This window comes from Myodes glareolus, chromosome 8 (assembly GCF_982192425.1).
Source record: "Myodes glareolus chromosome 8, mMyoGla1.1, whole genome shotgun sequence".
Classification (NCBI taxonomy): Eukaryota; Metazoa; Chordata; class Mammalia; order Rodentia; family Cricetidae; genus Myodes; species Myodes glareolus.
In genome coordinates this window covers 35,770,447-35,790,867 of record NC_142033.1, presented here as the reverse complement: position 1 = coordinate 35,790,867, position 20,421 = coordinate 35,770,447, and the positions used below count along the sequence as shown (strand labels likewise).

The following is a 20,421-nucleotide window of genomic DNA, read 5'->3' as shown; positions in this document are numbered from 1 at the left end:
AACTGAGTATTGCATGCTGTGTGACATCACAGGGCAATATAGAAAAAAAAAATGTGCTATAGACTTCCAAAAGGTTTGCAGTAAGAGATTGTGTTAAGCTAAAACTAAGCTCAAAATTGAAATGAAAAACACACTAGGCACTAAAAGTAATATATAAACAGGAAAGAAAAGCTATCATCAAGAGAAAAACAGCTGAAATATCTAATTATTCTTTTCTAATATTCAAATTCTAATTTTCTAATAGTCTAACACCACACACACACACACACACACACACACATCCTTTTCTCACGTAATTGTTGTCTTTGGAATATTGTCCAGAAACTTAACTTCTTTTCCCCAATATTAGAAATTGAACTAGGGCCCAGCATATGCTAGGCAAATGTTCTAAAACTGAGATATCCCCAATACACTTTTAACTTTTACAATTCTTGAAACAAGGTCTTACTAAATTTCCCAGACTGGCCATAAACCCATTCAAAAGCTCAAGAAGGCCAAATATTTGTAGCCCTCTGCCTCAGCCTTTCCTGTCCTGGGCTTTAAAGATCCCTTCTGGCATTAGATTCCTGATGACTTCATATTCTCATTGTGACTATTTCATAAGGAACAATGAGCCAATTGGCTGGCTAAAATTTTGTGCAATGCTTTGAATCTCTGGAGGGGTTAATCCACAAATTGTTTTTTTAAAATGAGGCTTAAAATGTGCTTGGACTGGTTGATTATTGTCCTGTAGATTTCAAATGACTAATGTTTTTAAAATACAGATATTTAAATTGAACATTTTACTTTTCAATAATAGAGATCTTTATTTTTATTGTTTATCCATGTTTTTGCTTTTTCTATTTAAAAATCAGTTGCTTATTTCTTTCTAGCAAGCAACCATCTAACGTCTAACTAATTTTTGAATTTGTAATGTTTCTAATTCTTAATAGATATGTACCATCATAAAAATAATGTACTAACAATGTAGATTTAAAATTCTGGTGTATCTTTTCTTTCCCTCTTGTTTCTTTCTTACTGATTCATAAAATGCATATGTCTTGCTAAATCTTAAAAAGGGAAATATATTTTCCCTGAAAATATTTAATACTTTCAAGATCTCTTCTTCCAATATTTGTAGTTTAAAAATCTTGTTAGTGTGAATGAGAATAATTTGAAAGTGGAGCGTACTTAAGGTGCTATACAAATATGTCTGTAGTTTTCTCCCATCTACACATGCCCAGACCTTTATGTGTGATGCTCTCTCATTTCTTCTAACTACGGTAACATTGAATTACTTTCACAGTCCTATTTTATATAGTGGAGGAATTCTCTGTCTCCTGTACCCAAGCATTTGGGTAGTGCCCTCCCCATAACCTCCTGCTTTCCTTAGAAGTTGGAGATTGAACAGTTAGAGCTTGTGGGGCCCTTTACGACTGAACTTGTTTCTCATCGAAAGTGGCTCTTCTCATTTGATCTTCTTTTCAGACTTCAAAATAAAAATCAATACAGTTTAGAGATGTGAGGTATAAATGGCATAATATATGAAGAAAACTTAAAACAGTTCTTGGCTCATGATAAATGTTCACCAAACTCAACACACATTTAAGAAAGATGTGGTACTCAAAGTTTCTGTTCCTTCCTTCCTTCTCAGCCTGTCAGTTTTATGACATTTTCTCTAAGTGATAATATTTTGGTATATACCTCTGGCCTACATAGTCAGAATAAATTCTTAATTCATGCTTTAAATTTCCTACCATTTCACATATAATTGGGTGATAATTTACTTTAAGGGTCTACTTGTCTATCATTTTATTTTGTATCAAAAAATTTTAGTTCATATTTATTTTTTTTTTAGCTGGAATCTTCTTTTCTGCTGGAAGGATCTGTTGGGCCAACACTTTCTCAGTTCTATGTTTAGAAGTGAGTTTATAGTGTTAACGTAGTGGAATGATGGTTGGTTAGAGCACAGAGTTCATACTTGTATACTTGCTGTGATTTTTAAGACCTTACTTAACTGGCTTCTGGGGCTAACTTTGTTGATAAGAAGAATAAATTATTCTCTTTTCATGAAGATGACTTATTTTTCTCAAAAGTATCTTGAATTTTTCTATATCTAAGATGTTCCGAAATTTCACTAGAATATGACTAATTGATGCTGATTAACATTCAATGTGTCTGTTCAATTATAAAACTAATAACCTTTGTTGTTTCTGGGATGTTTCTAATTTTTAAATTATTCCCTCCTCACCTTTTATCAGGCTTTCTTATATAATTCTTACTAGAACTTCTGGATATTCTTTTATCTCCATGTTTAATGTTTCTTCTTCTTCTTTTCTTCTTCTTCTTCTTCTTCTCCTTCTCCTTCTCCTTCTCCTTCTCCTTCTTCTTCTTCTTCTTCTTCTTCTTCTTCCTCTTCCTCTTCTTCTTCCTCTTCTCTTTCTTTCTCATCCTCCTCTTCCTCCTTTTATTTTCCCAATGACACCTAAAGAATAATTTATGCCATTTATTATCTAACTTACTAATAAGTTGTGTCATTTGTTTCATGTGAGGAATTTTTCTTGTCATTGCATTTCAATGTCATAGACTCTGGTTTGTTTTGTACATGTCTTCACACAGCATTGTGTTCTCTTTTATTTTCCTTCTTTCTTTTCTTTTCTTCTTCTTTTTTATTTTTTGAGACAAAGTTTCCTCTGCAGACCAGGCCTCTAGCTCAGAGATCTACTTGCTTCTGTCTCCCAAGTGTTGGAATTCTTTTCATTATGGTTCTTTTTATTATGTATTCTCTAACTCAGTTATCTTCACTTTAAAGTAGTCTTAAATTATGTTATGGCTTAGTTTTATATTCATGACATTTATTTCCTCTTATTTGTGGTTATTTTCCTTTGTCTTGGTGAGTGTGTATATATATACATATATATACACATATTTACACTTGGTGAGTGTACATATATACACACACACATATATACATATTTACATTTTCATTTGAGAATTCATATTAAACAGTGTTTTCCTTTTGGAGGCCAATTTTCAACCTTTCTATGCCAATGCTTAATACATTTGTAATTTCAAGAATTGCAAACTCCAAATCTTATATCTACTATTCACTCAACCTTATTATAAGAATTACACATGACTGAAGAAAATATACCGCTATTTTCAAATGTTTGGTGATTTTTCTTTATCTTCCAAAGGAAGAATGATATAGTTAGGCAATTCTTCAAGTAGTAACATTTTTGCTATATCATTTCAGGGATCAGTACAAATGGGTATATTTTCAAATCTTTATTCCAAAAAATTGGAAAAATTCAAATGGCAACCACATCGAAGTGGGAAGAAATCAGAATATCCACTTAAGATGAGGCAGAGGAAGGAAGACCAACAAGCCTCGTTTGCATACAGGCTCTCAGCAGTCTCTATTACTCTAGCTCTGTGTTCATGTTTGAACACACATGGGCAAGTGTGTTGCTTCTCATCTTACTTTCTCTAAGTCCTTCTAGTACTGTTTGCTTTGATTATTTCACACTTTTATTATTTATTATTGTATAATTTTATTACACACACACATACACACACACACACATAGTAAATGAATGGGTAAATTATTTAGCATGAAGCCTTTATATTAAACACAAAAATATTCACCAGATATCCACTAAGCTGTTTGTAATATTTTATTACTTAACTAATAATGCACACTAAACTTTTTTCTATGAAACAAGAAGAAAAGTAGATTCTACTCAGCTTTAACAAAATTCTAAAGTTTTGCATTTTATCTTTTTTTTATCTCTACCCATTTTAAATTTTTGTGTATGTAGTAAGTTAAAATAGTCTCATGGATAACAAATTGCCTTACAGACTTTTATTACATTTCATCTTCTTCTCCTTTACCTAAGGCTCTGAATCTTTCCTTTGGTTTTTATTTACTTGTGCTAGCTTTTCTTATCTTTACGCAAATGTCAAACAAAACAAGAAAACAATACAATTTTTATAGGTTAAATGTGTCTTGATATCTCAAAGGCAATTCCCCCAGATCTCCAAATCTCTTCTAGTTTTTTCCCCCCATTGGCTCGTTCCTACCTCCTACCCTTCTCCTCTTGCACTTGAATTGAACTGGATTCTAAATCTAAATTTCTCTTTGATTAAAAGGATTTTTATTCAAATTCTTTGCACTTCTTAAACCTAGATAATATGTCACAGTTTTGAGTTATCATACCTTTCTATTTTCTTCAGATTTTACAGGTCATTTTGGGACTTTGGAAGTTATTGTAATACACTCATTTTTTTATGTTTCCTTGTTGTTGCCTGTTTAAAGAAATACCAAAAATGCATGTGAATGTTCTTTTTAATTACCTTTATTTTCACTTGGATGCTAATCTTTAAGGGCCTTCTATTTTCTTCTAAGAGGCTCAGCAGAGGGAGATAGAAGAATGTCAATGTCCTATGGGGCTTCAGAAGCAGCTTTTTTTTTTTTTTAAATTGGGTTGAGTTCTGAAGGGAGAAAGGTGTTGGGAAGAGACAAGCAACTTCACAAGAGAAAAAAAAGTGTTGGTTTTTCATGATGTGAGGGAGAAAGAAAATCCCCAAAGCATCTGGATCAATTAATAACTTATTTCTTTTTAGTTTTTAAGATTTATTTATTTCACAGCTCTACGACAACTTACAAACTATATATTCAGTGCAACGTATCTGTTTTTAAATTAGTAAAGTGTGAAGAGGGGAGATTAAATTTAGACTCCTAAGACATCAAGGAGAAATGCAATGTATCAAAATGCAGGTCATTAACATCTTGCATAATGATTAAAGCTAAGCTGCATATGTAATTCTAACATGCCCAGTGACCAAAATGAGGAGGGGGAACGAATGGGTTTTAAGATTTCTATTGTTATCAAGATGCAAGTTACTCAGAAAATCAGGCAATTTCCAGAGTGCTAAGATCTGGAAAACTATCTTCCCACAGGCCCTCCTCATACATAATATACTGAGATAAAGTAGGGTGCATCTTCAGTAGCATCTCAATAATAAATAGTGACTATCATATGAATTATAATAAAACAGTTTTATATAATTAACGCATGCTAATAAAAATGAAAAAATTGCTATCACATGATTTCTTATAGTGTGCTGTCATCTAATCAGAAAGCACAATTTCAAAGCAAAATTCAGTGGGGCTGATCTGTCAGAAGCATGCTTAACATTAAAGTTTTGAATTAAAGTATTCAAACGCACACTTTGAGTAAAGTCTTGGCTCTTAAGCGGACCTTGCTAATGTGGTGATGTTTTCTTTCAAAAACAAAGGGGGGGGAGACCTTGGAATTTTATAACTAATTAGAAAATGTATATTTTAGTGAATGTTGTACAGGTCAAATGAAGAACCACAGGAAAGACCCAAGGAAACATTTCTTTTCTGACTTGAATATGTAGCAACTGCCACAGGTGAGAAGGGACCTTGAATGCTGTCTTGTTCACTGCTGCAGCACCAGCTCCTTGCCTGATGTCTGGCACTTACTAAACACTCAATAAACATTTGAGGAATACATTCATGAGAAAATGGATGAGTTAAACCTGCAAGTGGCTTGTTTTGCACAGGGTGGTTTTTGCATAAGTGTGCATCACAAAGAGATTCTGAAACCTGAAGACCTTCTTTTTTACCCATTAGAAACAGACCTGCATGTATTGCAAAAACAAGTTGTTATCCCCTCAAGCAAACAAAGGAATACTTAGCATTGAGGCTAGAGGATTTTGTGATGCTCAGATGCAATACAAAATTAGTGTTATTGGGTTTTTTTCTCTTTTTTGAGAATGTTAAATTCAGTACATGTTGGAACATTTATACAATTCTTTAAGGAGTATTGATATGCACCTAGGTCATGACTCTTGTGATCTCTTGCTGTCTCTATTAAACTTCAGAAAGCTTATGGCTGTCTGCTTCTCACCAAACTAAAGAGCCTCTTACTGTATTTCCTTCTGCAATAATCTACTTTTCTTTTTGTTTTCCTTCTATAATTCTTGCATTTATGGTCTGTGCTTTATAATGTGAAGAGCAATAATACTTCAAGGATTCTAGCTTGAAATGCAGATTCCACTACTTATTAGCAGTTTGACATTAACTACTGGTTTCCGTAGTCGAAAACATTCTCTGCATTCTCTCTATTGATGAGTTGTTGTATGGTTTGAACGAGATAAGCTGTGTTGTGTGCACGAGAGCAATGGTATAGCAAGTAGTAAATGCCAATCTTACTTATCATAGCTATTCTACCAGAATGTTTTGTCTAAAACCTAAATTCAACACTGCCCATCCTTGTTTAAATGTTTAGGGCTTTCCAGAAGTTTAAATTATCTCCTTAACTTTCTCATCCCCAGCACCCACCATCCGCCCTCCCTTTATAATGGGTCTCTTCTGCATTCAGTTACACAAGTAAGGTTTCTAGTCTCTTAAGAGTTGGTGCATATGGTTTTCCCTGAAGAAGGAGCCCCCTTCCTGCTCTGGCAAAAAGAGTTATCTTCCCTCTGGTTTTCCCCTCATTTCTAATGCCTCTTGGTATAATAATAATTCTTCAGTCTACAGAGACTATACAAAGATGCGTTGGATTTTTTGCTTATGTTTATAAGTATTTTGTATTTTGTGGATTTCTCTAGGCCTGAAACCCTCTTAAGCCAGCTCCAAATCTCAGAATTCCTGAGGAAACGATAGATGCCATTTAACAAAGGAACATGAACCTAACCCAGAGTCTCCAACCGCCTGGCATGTTTTCTGATATTTATTGAATTGCATTAATCAACTCCCCTTTATTTCTAAGGAGACTAGCTGCTCCAAACCGTCTTCCTCCTGCTCCCGCACTTCAGACCTGGAGTGCTCAGGATTCTGTTTAGGGATTACTACTAACAGGAGCTAGCATGCTGGCAATTATAAGCAAGAGGCTTTGCCTACTAAAAACTACAAGACTTGTCAGCAAAGACCCTAGAATAGATTTTCTGCCACAGTTGCCCCGTCCTTGTTTGCACTTCCCATTCCAAATCTACCCATGGAGAGGAGGCGGGAAAGGTAAAGAGTGCATTCAAAAGTCGGCCAGTTCTCCAAACCCAGGGAAACACTACACCAAGCCTTTAAACAACCTTCGAAAGGAACAAGATTCACAGTTTCCCAAAACTGTGCTGACTTTCCTTTTTATTTCCCCTCCTGCTCATTTTCCGTTTGTCGCTGCCCACTCCCCATCCCCAGCACAACCCGCACCTCTTCTACAGGCAACCAGAGCACTGCCTCCTGACTTCTTGTTCTAGGACCTCCGTGATTATCAGCAAAAGATATCGATCAGACATCCTTAGCCAGATCATTGAAAACCAAGGTTAAAAAACGAAAAAGAAAGGAAGAAAAGAAAAGAAAGAAAGCAAAGCAAAATCAGGTTTAGGACCAAGGGAAGGGAATGTAGCAAACCACAGCGCAGGATAACTGGACGCACACAGGCACGTAGGTTCCCCTGCATGGAAACAGCAGGTTGTAACCGACTACCCGGAGAACGCGGAGCTCCCGAGACAGGAACTTTAAAAGGATTGAAATCTGTTGCCTGTTCCACTAGGAATATTGTTTGCAAGGCACAAGGTGTCTTTTGGTAGTGAGTACCCTCTGCGCATGCGCAGGTCCATTCGGGAATTACTGCCCAGCCGCCGACTAAGTTGCATTCCTTGAATCTTCGCAGAAAAGACAATTCTTTCATCAGAGTTAGGAATGTGGACAGTACAAAATCGAGAGAGTTTGGGGCTTCTTTCTTTCCCTGTAATGGTTGCCATGGTTTGTTGTGCACACAGGTGAGCTGCCTTCTCCAATCTCTCTCTCTCTCTCTCTTTTTCTTGGTGTTTTTCTTTTTTCTTTTTCTTTTTTCTTTTTTTCCCCCGTGCCTGCTGGTTCATGTATTTTGTTATATGGGGGGTAGGTGTGCCTGGATCTTTTTATGTCTGTTTGTGCCCGTTCTGAATTCAGTCCCTACTCCTTCCCTTCAGCTCCAATGAACCCAGCAACATGTCATACGTGAAAGAGACAGTGGACCGACTGCTCAAAGGATATGACATTCGCTTGCGGCCGGACTTTGGAGGTAATGCTTCATGGTTTTTCTTTCAACCTGTAACCCATCCCTAGTTCACCTTTCCCGTCAGAGATAATACCCTCTTCCTCATTTTACCATTTCTGTAAACGTGCAGTACTACGCCCTGGACACACACACACACACACACACACACACACACACAGGATCCCCAGTCTCAGGTGGACAAATCCTCCTCAGGCTGCGCTGTCCCTCTCCTTAACCCGACACACCCTCTGCACTGTCACCGCGTCACGCGTGTGCCCACACCTGTTTTCCCAGGCTGTCCCCTACAACAAGGATGGGGGGATAGGGAGTGAGCCTGTTTAGTCCGCAATAAGATCTGGTAAGCCCCCTATGCCCCCTCAGTCCCCTGCCACTCAAAGACTGTCTTTACTGTGGTCCCCCTCCCCGGCAGGGCCCCCGGTGGACGTCGGGATGCGGATCGATGTCGCCAGCATAGACATGGTCTCGGAAGTGAATATGGTGAGTGGCCTCCCCACTGCTCGGCGGGCCGCCGAGCTTACGCAGATGCGAAATGGACCTGTTCTCTGTCCTCTGCTTTTCATTGGTGATCACCTCGGCCCTGGTCCCCAGGGTCCCACTTCGCGCGTACGCCCCACTCCACTACACACACTGTCGATCACCCCACAATTTGTATTTTCGACACACACGGGCTACTGCGGTGTTCCGAAGGAGACGTACTCTGCACTATTTTGGGAAGGAAGAGGGACTGTTGCGCCGGAGGATTGACTGGGGCGGAGTCTGAGCCTTACTTTAACCGGGTCTCCCAGCGTGTGTGTGTGTGTGTGTGGGGGGGGGTGTACAGGGCACCATCTGCCGGCAGTCCGATAGCCTGCATGGGGTCCCCCGGACCAGGGGTTCGGGTTCGCAGCCACAGGCAGACCACACACAGCCCCCACAATCTTCACAGATCCCACAGCCTGCTAGCCCCAAGCCACCCAGCTCAGACACCAAGCTAACTGGCAAAGCTCACAAGTATCCCCTCCCTGCTACAGAATCCAGCACAGTGTTTGGCAGGAGCAACAGGCTGAGATGAACAGTCCAGAATGGCTAACAGCAGAAATGCCCAAGCTTGCTTCTGGGCATCTTATACCCATGCTAGGCTTCATGCGTTTGTCTTTCTGCAGCTTGCAGAACCCGTCGAATCATTTGGCTTTGATTTATTCTAGTAACCTAGGCAAAAGGAAAGATCTGATGATTAGAAGGACTGAGGCAGGGGAGAGGTGAATTAGAAGAGTCACAAATTTAAGGGATTTATATTTTACCATCCCTCCATCCCTTTCCTCTTTCTCCTCCTCCCCCCCCCCCCACTCATCTTCATGTACTATCTTTTCTCTAGGACTATTGCAAAAACTACTGAAATCCTAGCTGCCACTTTTGCTATTGGTTATTTCCATCTACCTTGGGAAGCCGTTTTCTAGTTGTTAGAGTTCAGGGGGAAAGATATGCCTGTTGCTTTTCTAGAGCCCCCCCCTCCCGGGAAGAAACAGATCTACAGGAACAAAGTGTCGGTTTTATTCCGCCCTAAAAATAATTGCAGCAACAGAAATTTAAATATACTGAGTAACTTAGACCAAGATCCTTTAGAATTTTCTCTGTCTGTAACAGTGATTGAATTGTTGCTCATTTCCCTCATAAAGGTCTTTTTTTTTTTTTGTAAAACACTGAGGTCTCAGGGTTTTCCTTTTCACCTTGTAGATTATGTCAGGAAGCAAAATAAATATATTTATAGATCATTCAATGGATAGTATAAGTATAAAATGTATAGCTTCGGGTACACAGTTGTAACTCTCATTGTCTTCAATGGCTTATTTAAAATACTATTTCATAATGCCTCAGGTTGTTTCAAATATTTATCAAGGGAATTTTCCTACTACACTGAAAAAGAAATCTATTTTTTTTCCAAATTTGATAAACAAGTGTTTTTTGTTTTAACTTGGCGAAGACTTTTAACAGACTAATGTTCTATTTCCATGTGTGATAATGCCCAACTCAGCTGTTTACAAACATCCAGAGGAGAGTGATCAGATGTGCATATGTCAGAACAGTGGCTTAGGACTGTAAATATAGCCAGATGTATTAGCCTAACAATTAGTGTCAGCCTATATACATTAGGATAACATTTTCCTGTCCAATCATTTACCTGGCATCCTGCAAACACTTCCACAGATCATTTATACATAGATCATTTCGAAATCTCAGAAGGCAAATTGTACCTCTGGCAGTGTTCTATGTTACTGTAATAGGGCACATAGGTTTCTAGAACTACAAGGACTCTCAATACCAAACACAGACACACATGCATGCACATACACACAAATCTATATACATAGTTTTTTTTACAATATTTTGAAACTTAATTGAATATATAAGTTGCGTGACCATAATAACCACTGCAAGGAAAAGTTCTGTCCAGTCAGTTGTTGAAATGGATTCATACACAAACTGAGAAGCAGCACATGTAAAATACAGGGAACACCTCCTCCTAATTACTGAATAATACAGTCTGCTTACTCATACGTGCGCTTGGTGTGTTTTCAAATAGTCACTCAATAGACAATGCTCTCTGCCAAAACTCATTCCCTTTCACCGTGACATCAGAGACACAGAAGAATAGTGGCCACGGAAGCTGGAAAATAAGAAACCTTGCTTTGGGTATTCTTTGCTTTTAATGAGAGTTACTGACACTGACAAGACTCAGATTTATATTAGTGTCTCATCTATGGCAAAGTGTTGAAATGAATTAATTGCAATGGAAACAACAAACACAATAAAAATACGGGGAAGGGGAATTCTTTTGAAGGGTTGAGAGGGCGTTATGTAAGAACAGGGGTTGTTAGTCTTACCCATAACCTTCACCAAGAAGAGAATGCTTTGCAACATGGTTTGAATACCATAAGTAGGGAAAAAAGATCTTCTGGAAGTAAGTCCTATAGCTATTAAGTAGTCTTCTGCAATGTGATGGACACTAACTTACATGTGATTATATGATAGGGAAATTTCGACAAATTAAAGACAAAATAAGGATTAACAATAAAATAACACAGCTAGTATTTAACAAAAATGTGCATACCTTACAGCAACATTGCTACTTTTTACATTTTTAGTCATTATTGTTATTACTTATTCTATGGCTGGAAACATGGCATGATAATTGCACATTAAATTAATGAGTTAGAGAATGAGGGTGCTATTAAATTTTGTCCTTTTGTGCTAATCTAAGTAAAATATGTTTCTAAGTTGGTTTTTAATATTGCCCAATTTTAAGGCTAATATTGTATCAGGACTATTTTCTGACTAATGTCCTTCAGGATATAAAAATATGGTTCCAAAATTAAGAAAAGGAAATCATTATGGTAAAGAATATCTACCAGAAACTCTAAGATTTGCCAATATATTACTGTGCACAATTGGTATACTTCTATGCATCAGCTACAAATTAACTCAAACAAAAATGTAAGAAAAACAATTCATTCGTTCTGAGAAGTTATAGTTATATAGAAAATTATCTACCACAGTTTCTATTTATTGTACATTAAACACTTCAATTTTTTTAATTTTACAGTTTCTGTGAAGCTCTACACACACACGCACACACACTAACAGGCTCGTGACTGAGCAGGAGACAGGTAGAATGAAAGGAGGTAATGGCTCCTACCAATTAGTCGTAAAATAACCCTCACCATCTGCTCAGTAGAAGAGGTAGTAACAGACAGAAGTTCCCTCTTTGAGTAGTATCTGGGAAAAAACATGATGCAGACTGTAACAACAAAAGAACTGAGCTTTCCTGTTCAGACGTCCACAACAAGCTGTCCCTTCTCAGGCACGAGTCAGATACAGTAATCAAGGAGCAATTCCAAATACAGTTTTCTGTCCTCAAACTAAATCGTGATGGTCTAAGTGTCCACATGCAGAAGACTATACATGTAGAGCTCTGAATCAGACTAAGACATAGTTCAAGCCATTTCTAGTAAGAGGTAGCCTCGCTTCTGTCTTCACTGTTCTGCAAGTGCAGAGGTGAATGCTCTTATAGGATTCACAAATAGCTTCAACAATGATATGAATGAAAAAGACACAATTGTATAAATAATGCACAGAACAAATTAAACTGAACAGACATCCATTTATATTCCATTTTGTTGCTATTTTAGCATTAGATTCCATTGGTTCTTGATGCATCATCCAGCTATGTTTAATTGCCATCACCATAGTGATTCAAGACAAAAATTACCTGTCAGAATTTCTCTCTGCAATAACCCTTCTTCCTCTATGGCCTAACTTTGTAACCTTAAAGGCATACCTCAATTACCTTGAGACTCACACGAGCAAATTTTGAATCTGACCTTTGGGATGGAGGTCTGATAATTTTTATTTCTCCTGAAAAGTGCCAATTTCTGGTGTATAGAAATATCAAAATTGAAGAACATTATTCTAATGTTATCTTTAAAAGTGAGCTCCTTTTCATTTTGATTTTTTTCTATGAGCAGCAATATGTCAAAAATTTCACATTAAGTTTGAAGTTACTTTCTGGTTAGTCTAATAGGTAGCTGTACTCTGAGGGAAGATTAATTCTATAATTAAGGAAAAATAAGATACAAAGACAAGAAGAGCCAAGACGATGTGGTTCAGTGGAAACCGAAGTCTTCCTCTATCAGTACTTGTTAGTCAGCATTGCTAAGTGGGGACAAAATTGTCAAGTATACAAGTATGTATCAAGATCATTATATCTTGAGCTAAGAACATCATTATACCAACCTTTCTCCTTATAGAATATACTTTATATTATGTGTCAAATACATTACAGCATCATCCTTTCCCCTTACAGAGTACCCTTTTCTTTTATACTTCACAGTGTAGAACTCTGTAGAAAAGAGTCTGAGGCTCTTTTCCCCAAATAACTAGCAATAGCTGTGAAAAAAATAGCCCAAATATATTCTTGCTGCTGTCAATTAATTCTCCTGGGTTTCAGTAGAATTTCCTTTGGAAAGGGAGCAAATAGGTCAGTACCAATTAAAACCTGGAGCACACATCAGCAGATAAATAAATAGATAAGCATCCATTTCTCTTACAAGAAAACTCACCAGGCCCCCTTTCAGGTTCAACAACAGAATATACTACTGAGAAAGAAACTGCCTTGTCTTTATGTTTGGAGATAACAGGTATTTTTATGCCTTTAATTTCATTAAAACAATAATATATAGATCTTAAAATTGGAATTCACATATGAAAGTCAGTGATTGTAGGATTGCAGGACCATGTTGGGCATGAATGTATGCAATGTTGTGAAAATAAATAACATTTATTGAGTATTTCCCATGTGAAGAATGCATCCCATACAAATTTTGAATTACTTGCTCATTTAACTGTGAATGAAGGGTATACAATTCTTGGCTGTCACTACAGACTGAATCACTGAAAAGCTAAGACAGGGTGAAGCATGCACTGAGAGAAATTTAAAAGGTAACTCCATAGCTACAGAGTTAATAAGTGAAAAGGCTTCAAAGTTTGAAACCAGGCCTTGGGGATGTGATTGCATAGCATACAAGAAGCCAAGTTCGGTTCCCGGGTCCCAGAAAACCTGGGAGTGATGGCACGTGCCTGTAACACCAGCATTACGATAGCTGAAGCAGGCGGATCAGATGTTTGCCCACAAAGCAAGCACAGGCCAGGCTGAGATACATAAGACCCATTTTTAAAGACTAAAAACAGGCTATGTGTCCCTATGTCTAAACTGTTGGGCTAGTAAAACTTAAATTTTTAAAGTGTTCCTAGTATGGAATTTGGGAACTTGAATATGAACTTTGTCTTCTCCGGGATTTACCATTTTCTTCTGTAAAATGAAGCAAAGTCTTTTAACTTCAAATCTCCTAAAAATGTCTGTTCTTAATGAAGAAATGTCTGGCCTTTAGACTTCAGTTGGAATCAAGAATTATTTCATTTGATTCAACTGTCAGATTCTGTCTTGTTCCATCCCATTGTCCCCAACAGCAAATCAACCAACAAGCTTTAATTGAGTTGCTACGGAGTGCAAATCGGAGTAGCCTCCTGGGAATACCACAGTAATGACAGACTACAATACAGGGCTCTGTCATGAAGCATCATTATCATCAGTCACGAGATTACCATCCAACCTTCTCTTCCTTAATTCATTTGCAAAGAGCAACAAGAAATTTTGGATCAATGGTCTGTAAACGAGACTTGGTTGAAGCTTAGTTTGTATTGCTTTGAACACTCAGGTAAAAACTAAGTTGTAGCTATTTCTAATCTGAAGTCATCCATTGGACTCAAGCTAGAGACATCGTTCTCCTGCTATCAAATTCATACATTTTTAAATACTTGATATGGAACATAAGTACACTGTTTTTTTCAAAGACCTAGATATATGGAAGTAGTTATAGAATTTTTCTAAAATCTTTCTTTGAGATGACTAAAGAGTGAGCAATAAAACCTGAGCATTTGCTTGAGCTAAATCTCAGTGTCACGTTTGGAATTTTCTCACTTTTTTGGCCTTATTGTTCCCCTAAGAATTTGATAGCATCCTCATCTCTCACGCACAAGTGAAATAGGGCTTTATCAGACATTTAAAATTCTTCCAAAGTAAAGTAATTTAAATGTTTCTATTGGTTTAGGTTTCAGGAATGGGATCAACTGTCATAAGTGTCCTTTAGGATAACCAGGAGATAATTGATCCATAGCTGACTTGGTGTTGTTTTGTGCTTCCTCTGTGGTCCTGGAGAGCACTGGATTTGATTTTTCCTAGCACTGGGATCAATCTTAGAACACTTCTATTTTCAGCCGGTTGTGAATTTCTTGCAGCTCCTTGACTTCTCTCTATTGAATAGGAAGTTTGAAGAAGACTTTAGTGAGCATCTGCCAATATGCTTAATTCAGTATTAACAATTGATCTGTACAAATAGTAATGACTGGGGGCGGGGGGAAGCTGGTCACATGAAAAAAAAAAAAGATGTCCGTTTTGTCTTTAGTGAGTCAGTTAGTCTTCATCAGGATCATCATACTCCCTAATGAGGGGACCAAAACGTCATCCCCCACCAGTTATATCCCCAGTGAAACCCAATATTTATTTTATTGTGAATTTAACATGACAGGGAATTTTTCTAAAATAATTCATTTAATTACTCTAGTGAACAAAACAAATGGTCTTTATGTCCATTACAGAGCTTATATGATTTTTTTTAGTTCTAATTTTAATGTATGGAAAATTTCCTTATGGAAGACTTTTAAAACATTGATAGTGATCATGATCTTGGATATTTCTACTCCACACAAACCTACCAAACATTTCATCTTTTATCAGGTTCTGAATCGAGGGTCAGAATGGGAATGACAAATTATAGACTTTTAATGATTTTGCAGTATGGAGGAAAGTATATAACACACAGTTATGTTTTAACAACAGAATGAAGTCTGATAGTTACACGTATGCACGGGATCTCCTAGGAGCACGCAGAAATAATTTCTAAGGCATCGTCAGGGGTCTATGCCTAAAATGAATCTTGAAGAGAAATAGTGGTTAGCAATTGTGAATAGGCGACAAATGTGAAGAAAGACTTTCCAAGCAAGAGGACAGCTGTGTTACTAGGCAGCCATGCCTGAAAGCATCATCCAGTGTTCTGGGAACTAGAGTGAGTCACTATTGTAAGAACTGAAAGGGCACAGGGAGTATTGGCAAGAGGTTAGGCTGAGTTGTAAGTGCGAGGTGTATCTCAAATGTGCCAAAAGAGAAGCTGCTGTGGAGACGTGTTTATCTGTCTATGCATCATCTCTTTCAGACAGGGGACACAGTGACGATTATTATCCCCTCCAAATCTAGCGAGAATTAGAGGCATGCTTTAGAGAGAATTACTGCTCTTATATGTTCTGAAATTTCAGGTTAAAAATCTATGCACCTAGAGAACACTTTCAGTTTTCAAAAAAAAAATAATGAAAGAGTTGACACTAACACAACAATCTGGGATAAGTGTGCTAAAGACATGGATCTGAAAACCTCCAAAGGGTTTCACCAGCAATAGGTTTTGCATTTCACAGATGGTTCTTGTTGGAAAATAGAGAAAGTCAAAGTTTCGGGCAGCATTTCTGGATAAGACACTAACAGGCTACTTCAAGGTGTAGGGTGGAAGATAAATTCCTTAAATAATACAATGGTGTTAGAGATGGAAAATAAGGGCAACGATATTCAGATAGAAGAGAATTTGAGGGATTTGCTGACTGGTTAGGTAATGGAGGCTAGGAAAGAGTCCAAGATGTCCTCTGGAGCTCTTTAATAAGTGATGATTTAAGGACCACCCTCTTCCCAGTAAAGAAACCCTGCACATTATCTCCTTCTCTCTGGAATGGCATATATTTAAAATAAAGGAACCTATATTGTATTGTTTCAAAGTAGTGAGATGTGCATCCAGTTAAAACATTGGAGATCGCAATTATTCTGAAATGAACTAATTATTTGATGAATCTTCCTATAGTGTTCACAATTAAGTATATTCTATATTGAAAGATCCTGGGCTGTAAAATACAGTGACTAAATGAGTTGGTCAGAATTGCTGAGAAAAAGTACTGAACGAAGACAGAGAGAGGGATGCAGTTAGTTTTAATTATTTTTAGCATTATGCTTCTTTATTTAGGCAGACACAACCCTGACAGAATTTCGAATATTTTTTTCGACTTCTCCCCAAGAGGAGATCTTTATATTCTGCTTCGGTTGCCTTTATAAAACAGTAGAGAATGGAGTTGTGGGGAAAGCCACATACACAGAGTCTGCTCTCTTCTCCGCTGCATTCTGCAAGTGATTCAGAGTCTTTCTGGAACATTGTGCTTGGATGGGAAATTGCAGGAGAGCAGTGTGAGTTGTTGTAGACGGTGCATCTGGAGATGAGACGAGACTGAGGATAAAGGCAGAGCAAGTGACAGTGGCAGCGTGCCCTGAGAAATGATGCTTACCTGCCAGGAAATTCGCAGTGACTCCTGGGAGCCTTGCAGAGGGATGGGCATTCAGGTATGATCGTGAGCCGGAATCCAGCAGTCCTACCGTCTAAAGAGGGTCTCATAAAGTTAATATGAGAAGGCAAAGCCTTATTCATAGATTGCACGGTCTACCTGAGAGGGGGGAAAATGAAGAGAAATGGCTAGATGAATAGATCAAGATAAAAGGTTTTAGGTAGCAGTTAGCTGTTCCATCTCGACCTGTATGGAAAACTACAATGAATGGTGAGTGACGAGGCTTAATACAAAGTGAAAAACATTAGAGGTCGGAGGCTTTGCTTTTGCTGCCGAAGACTAATCAGGGAAGTTTCAAGCAGGTAGTCCCATCTACAGGAGGTTACACAGGACTTGTGTGATAATCCATCATAACTTAGGATAGAATTTTTTCCTTTTTAACTTTTTTATTTTGCATGGAATGATACACAGTTTTTTAGTTAAGAAAGCTGGTTGTGCTGTTTCCATAGAGACAGTCCATTTGAAATCCTTCCTGTGCCTGGAACATTCTCTCATGTCAGTGGCTATTGTTTCTCCCTCCTACTACCTGTAACCTCTCTCCTACGCAAATGTATCTAGATCTACTTTCAAATTCACTGGAATTACATTTCATCTATAGAGCGTATTCTGTAGCCATTATAGAGATGTCATCTGGAGAAGGGCAGTCTTAGGCATATGAGAAAAATCAATACTTCTCAAAGTCTTTATAAATTCAATATACTTTAGGGATCATTTATATGAGACATTTTTTAGCCTTATCTTCCTCCCTCACTATACAACCTCCAGGAAATTTCAGAACATTCTCAATTTCCTGGTCTATTATAACATTAATATTATGAAACAATTTTAGTCTTAAAATCATTAGCTTGATAGCATTTATAGTTTTTAATTCAGAAATTAATTATTTTCTCTGCCTGGCATATCTTACATCTTCATCTGTAATTTTCCTTTATTTTAACCGTGAATCATGAGATTTTTCTATAGAAACAACTTCATCATATGACACTACCGTAATTACAGGTACAGAGTGTTTTAATGACAAATATATATATATATATATATATATATATATATATATATATATACATATGTGTGTATGAGATTACATTAATCTCTTTATAAAACTTTAATGAGATTTAAAGTAATCACTGCTTTACATTTTTCAATAGTCATCTTCCTGATACCTGGGATATCAATATTTCTTGATACACAGTCAAGAAATTTTTATAGAATAATTTGGTTTTTAACAACAACATGAGTGGCATTTAGAAAAAAGAGGAAAATCAAACACAAAAGGTAATACACGGAAAGGGTTTCCTCCGGAGAGGTTTTTAATTGAGGAAAACTTTGATTTTAAAAGACAATCAAGGATTTTGTCAAGCATGAGAATATAAAATAAGAAAATATCTAATTCAAAAGAAAATGCATTTAATAGATGTGACAGCCTCCCCCCACCCCGTGAAAGGGATATAGGAAAATCAGATTCAGTCTTTGCTGGGCTAATGCTCTGTCTCTCTCTCCCACACCTACAAGTACATGACTTGGGGGACTCCCCCACAGACTGAGCTGTTACCAAGTTTGAACGAGCATCTAAAATGTGGTTCTCTGAAACTGTAGCTGAAAATTACTCTCAGTATAGTACAGGATGGCAACTATCCTATTGTATTAAAAACATTGCCATATGCCATGAATGTAGCCTAAGAAGTTAGGTTTCTGCATAATCATTATCCTGATTTTCCATAGAAACCCAAGCAGAGAAGTTGCCTGAGTTCTTTTGCCAGATTCCCTGCTCATTTGTACCTTATGGAACTTACTTTAGGAGCAGAGTGCAAACTATTGACCACATAGGTGGGGCAAATACAGAATGTGATTTCGTGAAGATTGGGAAATCACCAACTTCAAACATGATCCTTCGACCTGGATGTCTTTAGATGTCATTTCTGATGAAATACAATAGCTATGGGAGAGGCAAAAGTGGTCTTCACTTTTTCAGTCCCTGTATTATACCAAAGTATGTACAGGTGATTGGATGAGGGGAAAGATTTGCTCATAACCACAAATTTCAAAAGTATCTGAAGAGAGAGGGGAAGCCCAACATAGCTGAAACTCCCTAGAGTCACCAGTTTCCTGAGTTTGGACCTGAAAGGATTGTCCAGCTGTCAGGGAGATGTGCTGATTGCTTGCTACCAGAACTTTGCATTCAATGATGTAAATTCTCCAGATCATATTGTGCTCACTTGTGTTATGGCATCCATGCTGACTGAGTGAGGAGACATGGTATTTTGCAGTTTTAACTATTACTGATCTCATGGCTAAATAAGTTGACCAGTGGGAAGTGCACTAGATTAATTATTAAAGTCCAGGAACTCTCAATCTAATTTGATATTTTCCTTAACTATCTTTTACCCAATGTGCTTATGTAAAATTATATTTGAAACACTCTTCTCATATCAAGTGTTGAACCCCGTACCTTGTGCCTCGTAAGCACACACTCTATTTTTTAATAGCTTTAATCACTTTAACATTTCAGAACTATGTTCTATCACAATTTAAACCCTTAACTATTAAATTTCCTGTCTTTATAATCCCTTTGATTCTTAGTTTTATAAAAGAACAGTTCTATAAAAGAGTAATTGTTCTGTTTATGGAAGCTGTGAATGTCAAGAAAGCCACACTGTGTACAAATATATGCTAGGTATATGTGATGTATAAATTGTAAAATACTATATATATATCAAGTTCTAACACTCTATCATTATCTCCAAAACTTGCAATAAATGCCTTCCTTTTAAATTTAGGGACAAGGATAACACCAATTCACCTTAGGCATAATGAACTGTATTTTTGTTTTATGATGTCATTTCATCATTTGATTGGAATTCACAGAACTTCTAATTGTGAAACTTCTCAGCGAGAACTTGTAGGGGAATGGATAGAATTTCCTCTATCTTATCCCCTGATGATTTTCTCTGTATTCTTGCTCTGGGAAAACATGGGCCTCAGACTTAAGCATAGTTTAAATCTGTGCACGATCTTCTATATTTGTCTTCAATTCGTAGTGTATGTTATCCCTTAATATGCAGAGGAAATGGTCTATGCGTTTCCATTGGATTAGTCTTTGTGCTGAGTCCCTGGAACTTGATGACCAATTTTTAATTGAATATCTTTCACAACAGGACCTGTTTCAAGGGCATTTGCTCTAGAATGGTTGGTCGTATGATTTATTAGGCAAATACATAGTACTGAGAACAATGTGGACACAATTAAGAATTATTTGCAGTCAATATGTGTGAGCAAGCACTGTCCTAAAGAACTAAAGAATTAAATTGCCAAGTATAACTTAAAG

The 20,421-nt window shown here is 37.2% G+C and overlaps 1 protein-coding gene across 1 annotated transcript in view; it reads left to right on the top strand.

Moving 5' to 3' along the window:
* Positions 1–7,377: 7,377 nt before the first annotated feature.
* Positions 7,378–20,421, top strand: part of Gabrb1 (gamma-aminobutyric acid type A receptor subunit beta1) — a 411,905-nt gene continuing 398,861 nt past the window's right edge. Inside the window, exons 1-3 of the mRNA XM_048415118.3 lie at positions 7,378–7,788; positions 7,981–8,072; positions 8,479–8,546. Coding sequence (XP_048271075.1) covers positions 7,709–7,788; positions 7,981–8,072; positions 8,479–8,546 — 240 coding nt within the window. The 5' untranslated portion in view covers positions 7,378–7,708. The remainder of the gene's footprint in view (positions 7,789–7,980; positions 8,073–8,478; positions 8,547–20,421) is intronic.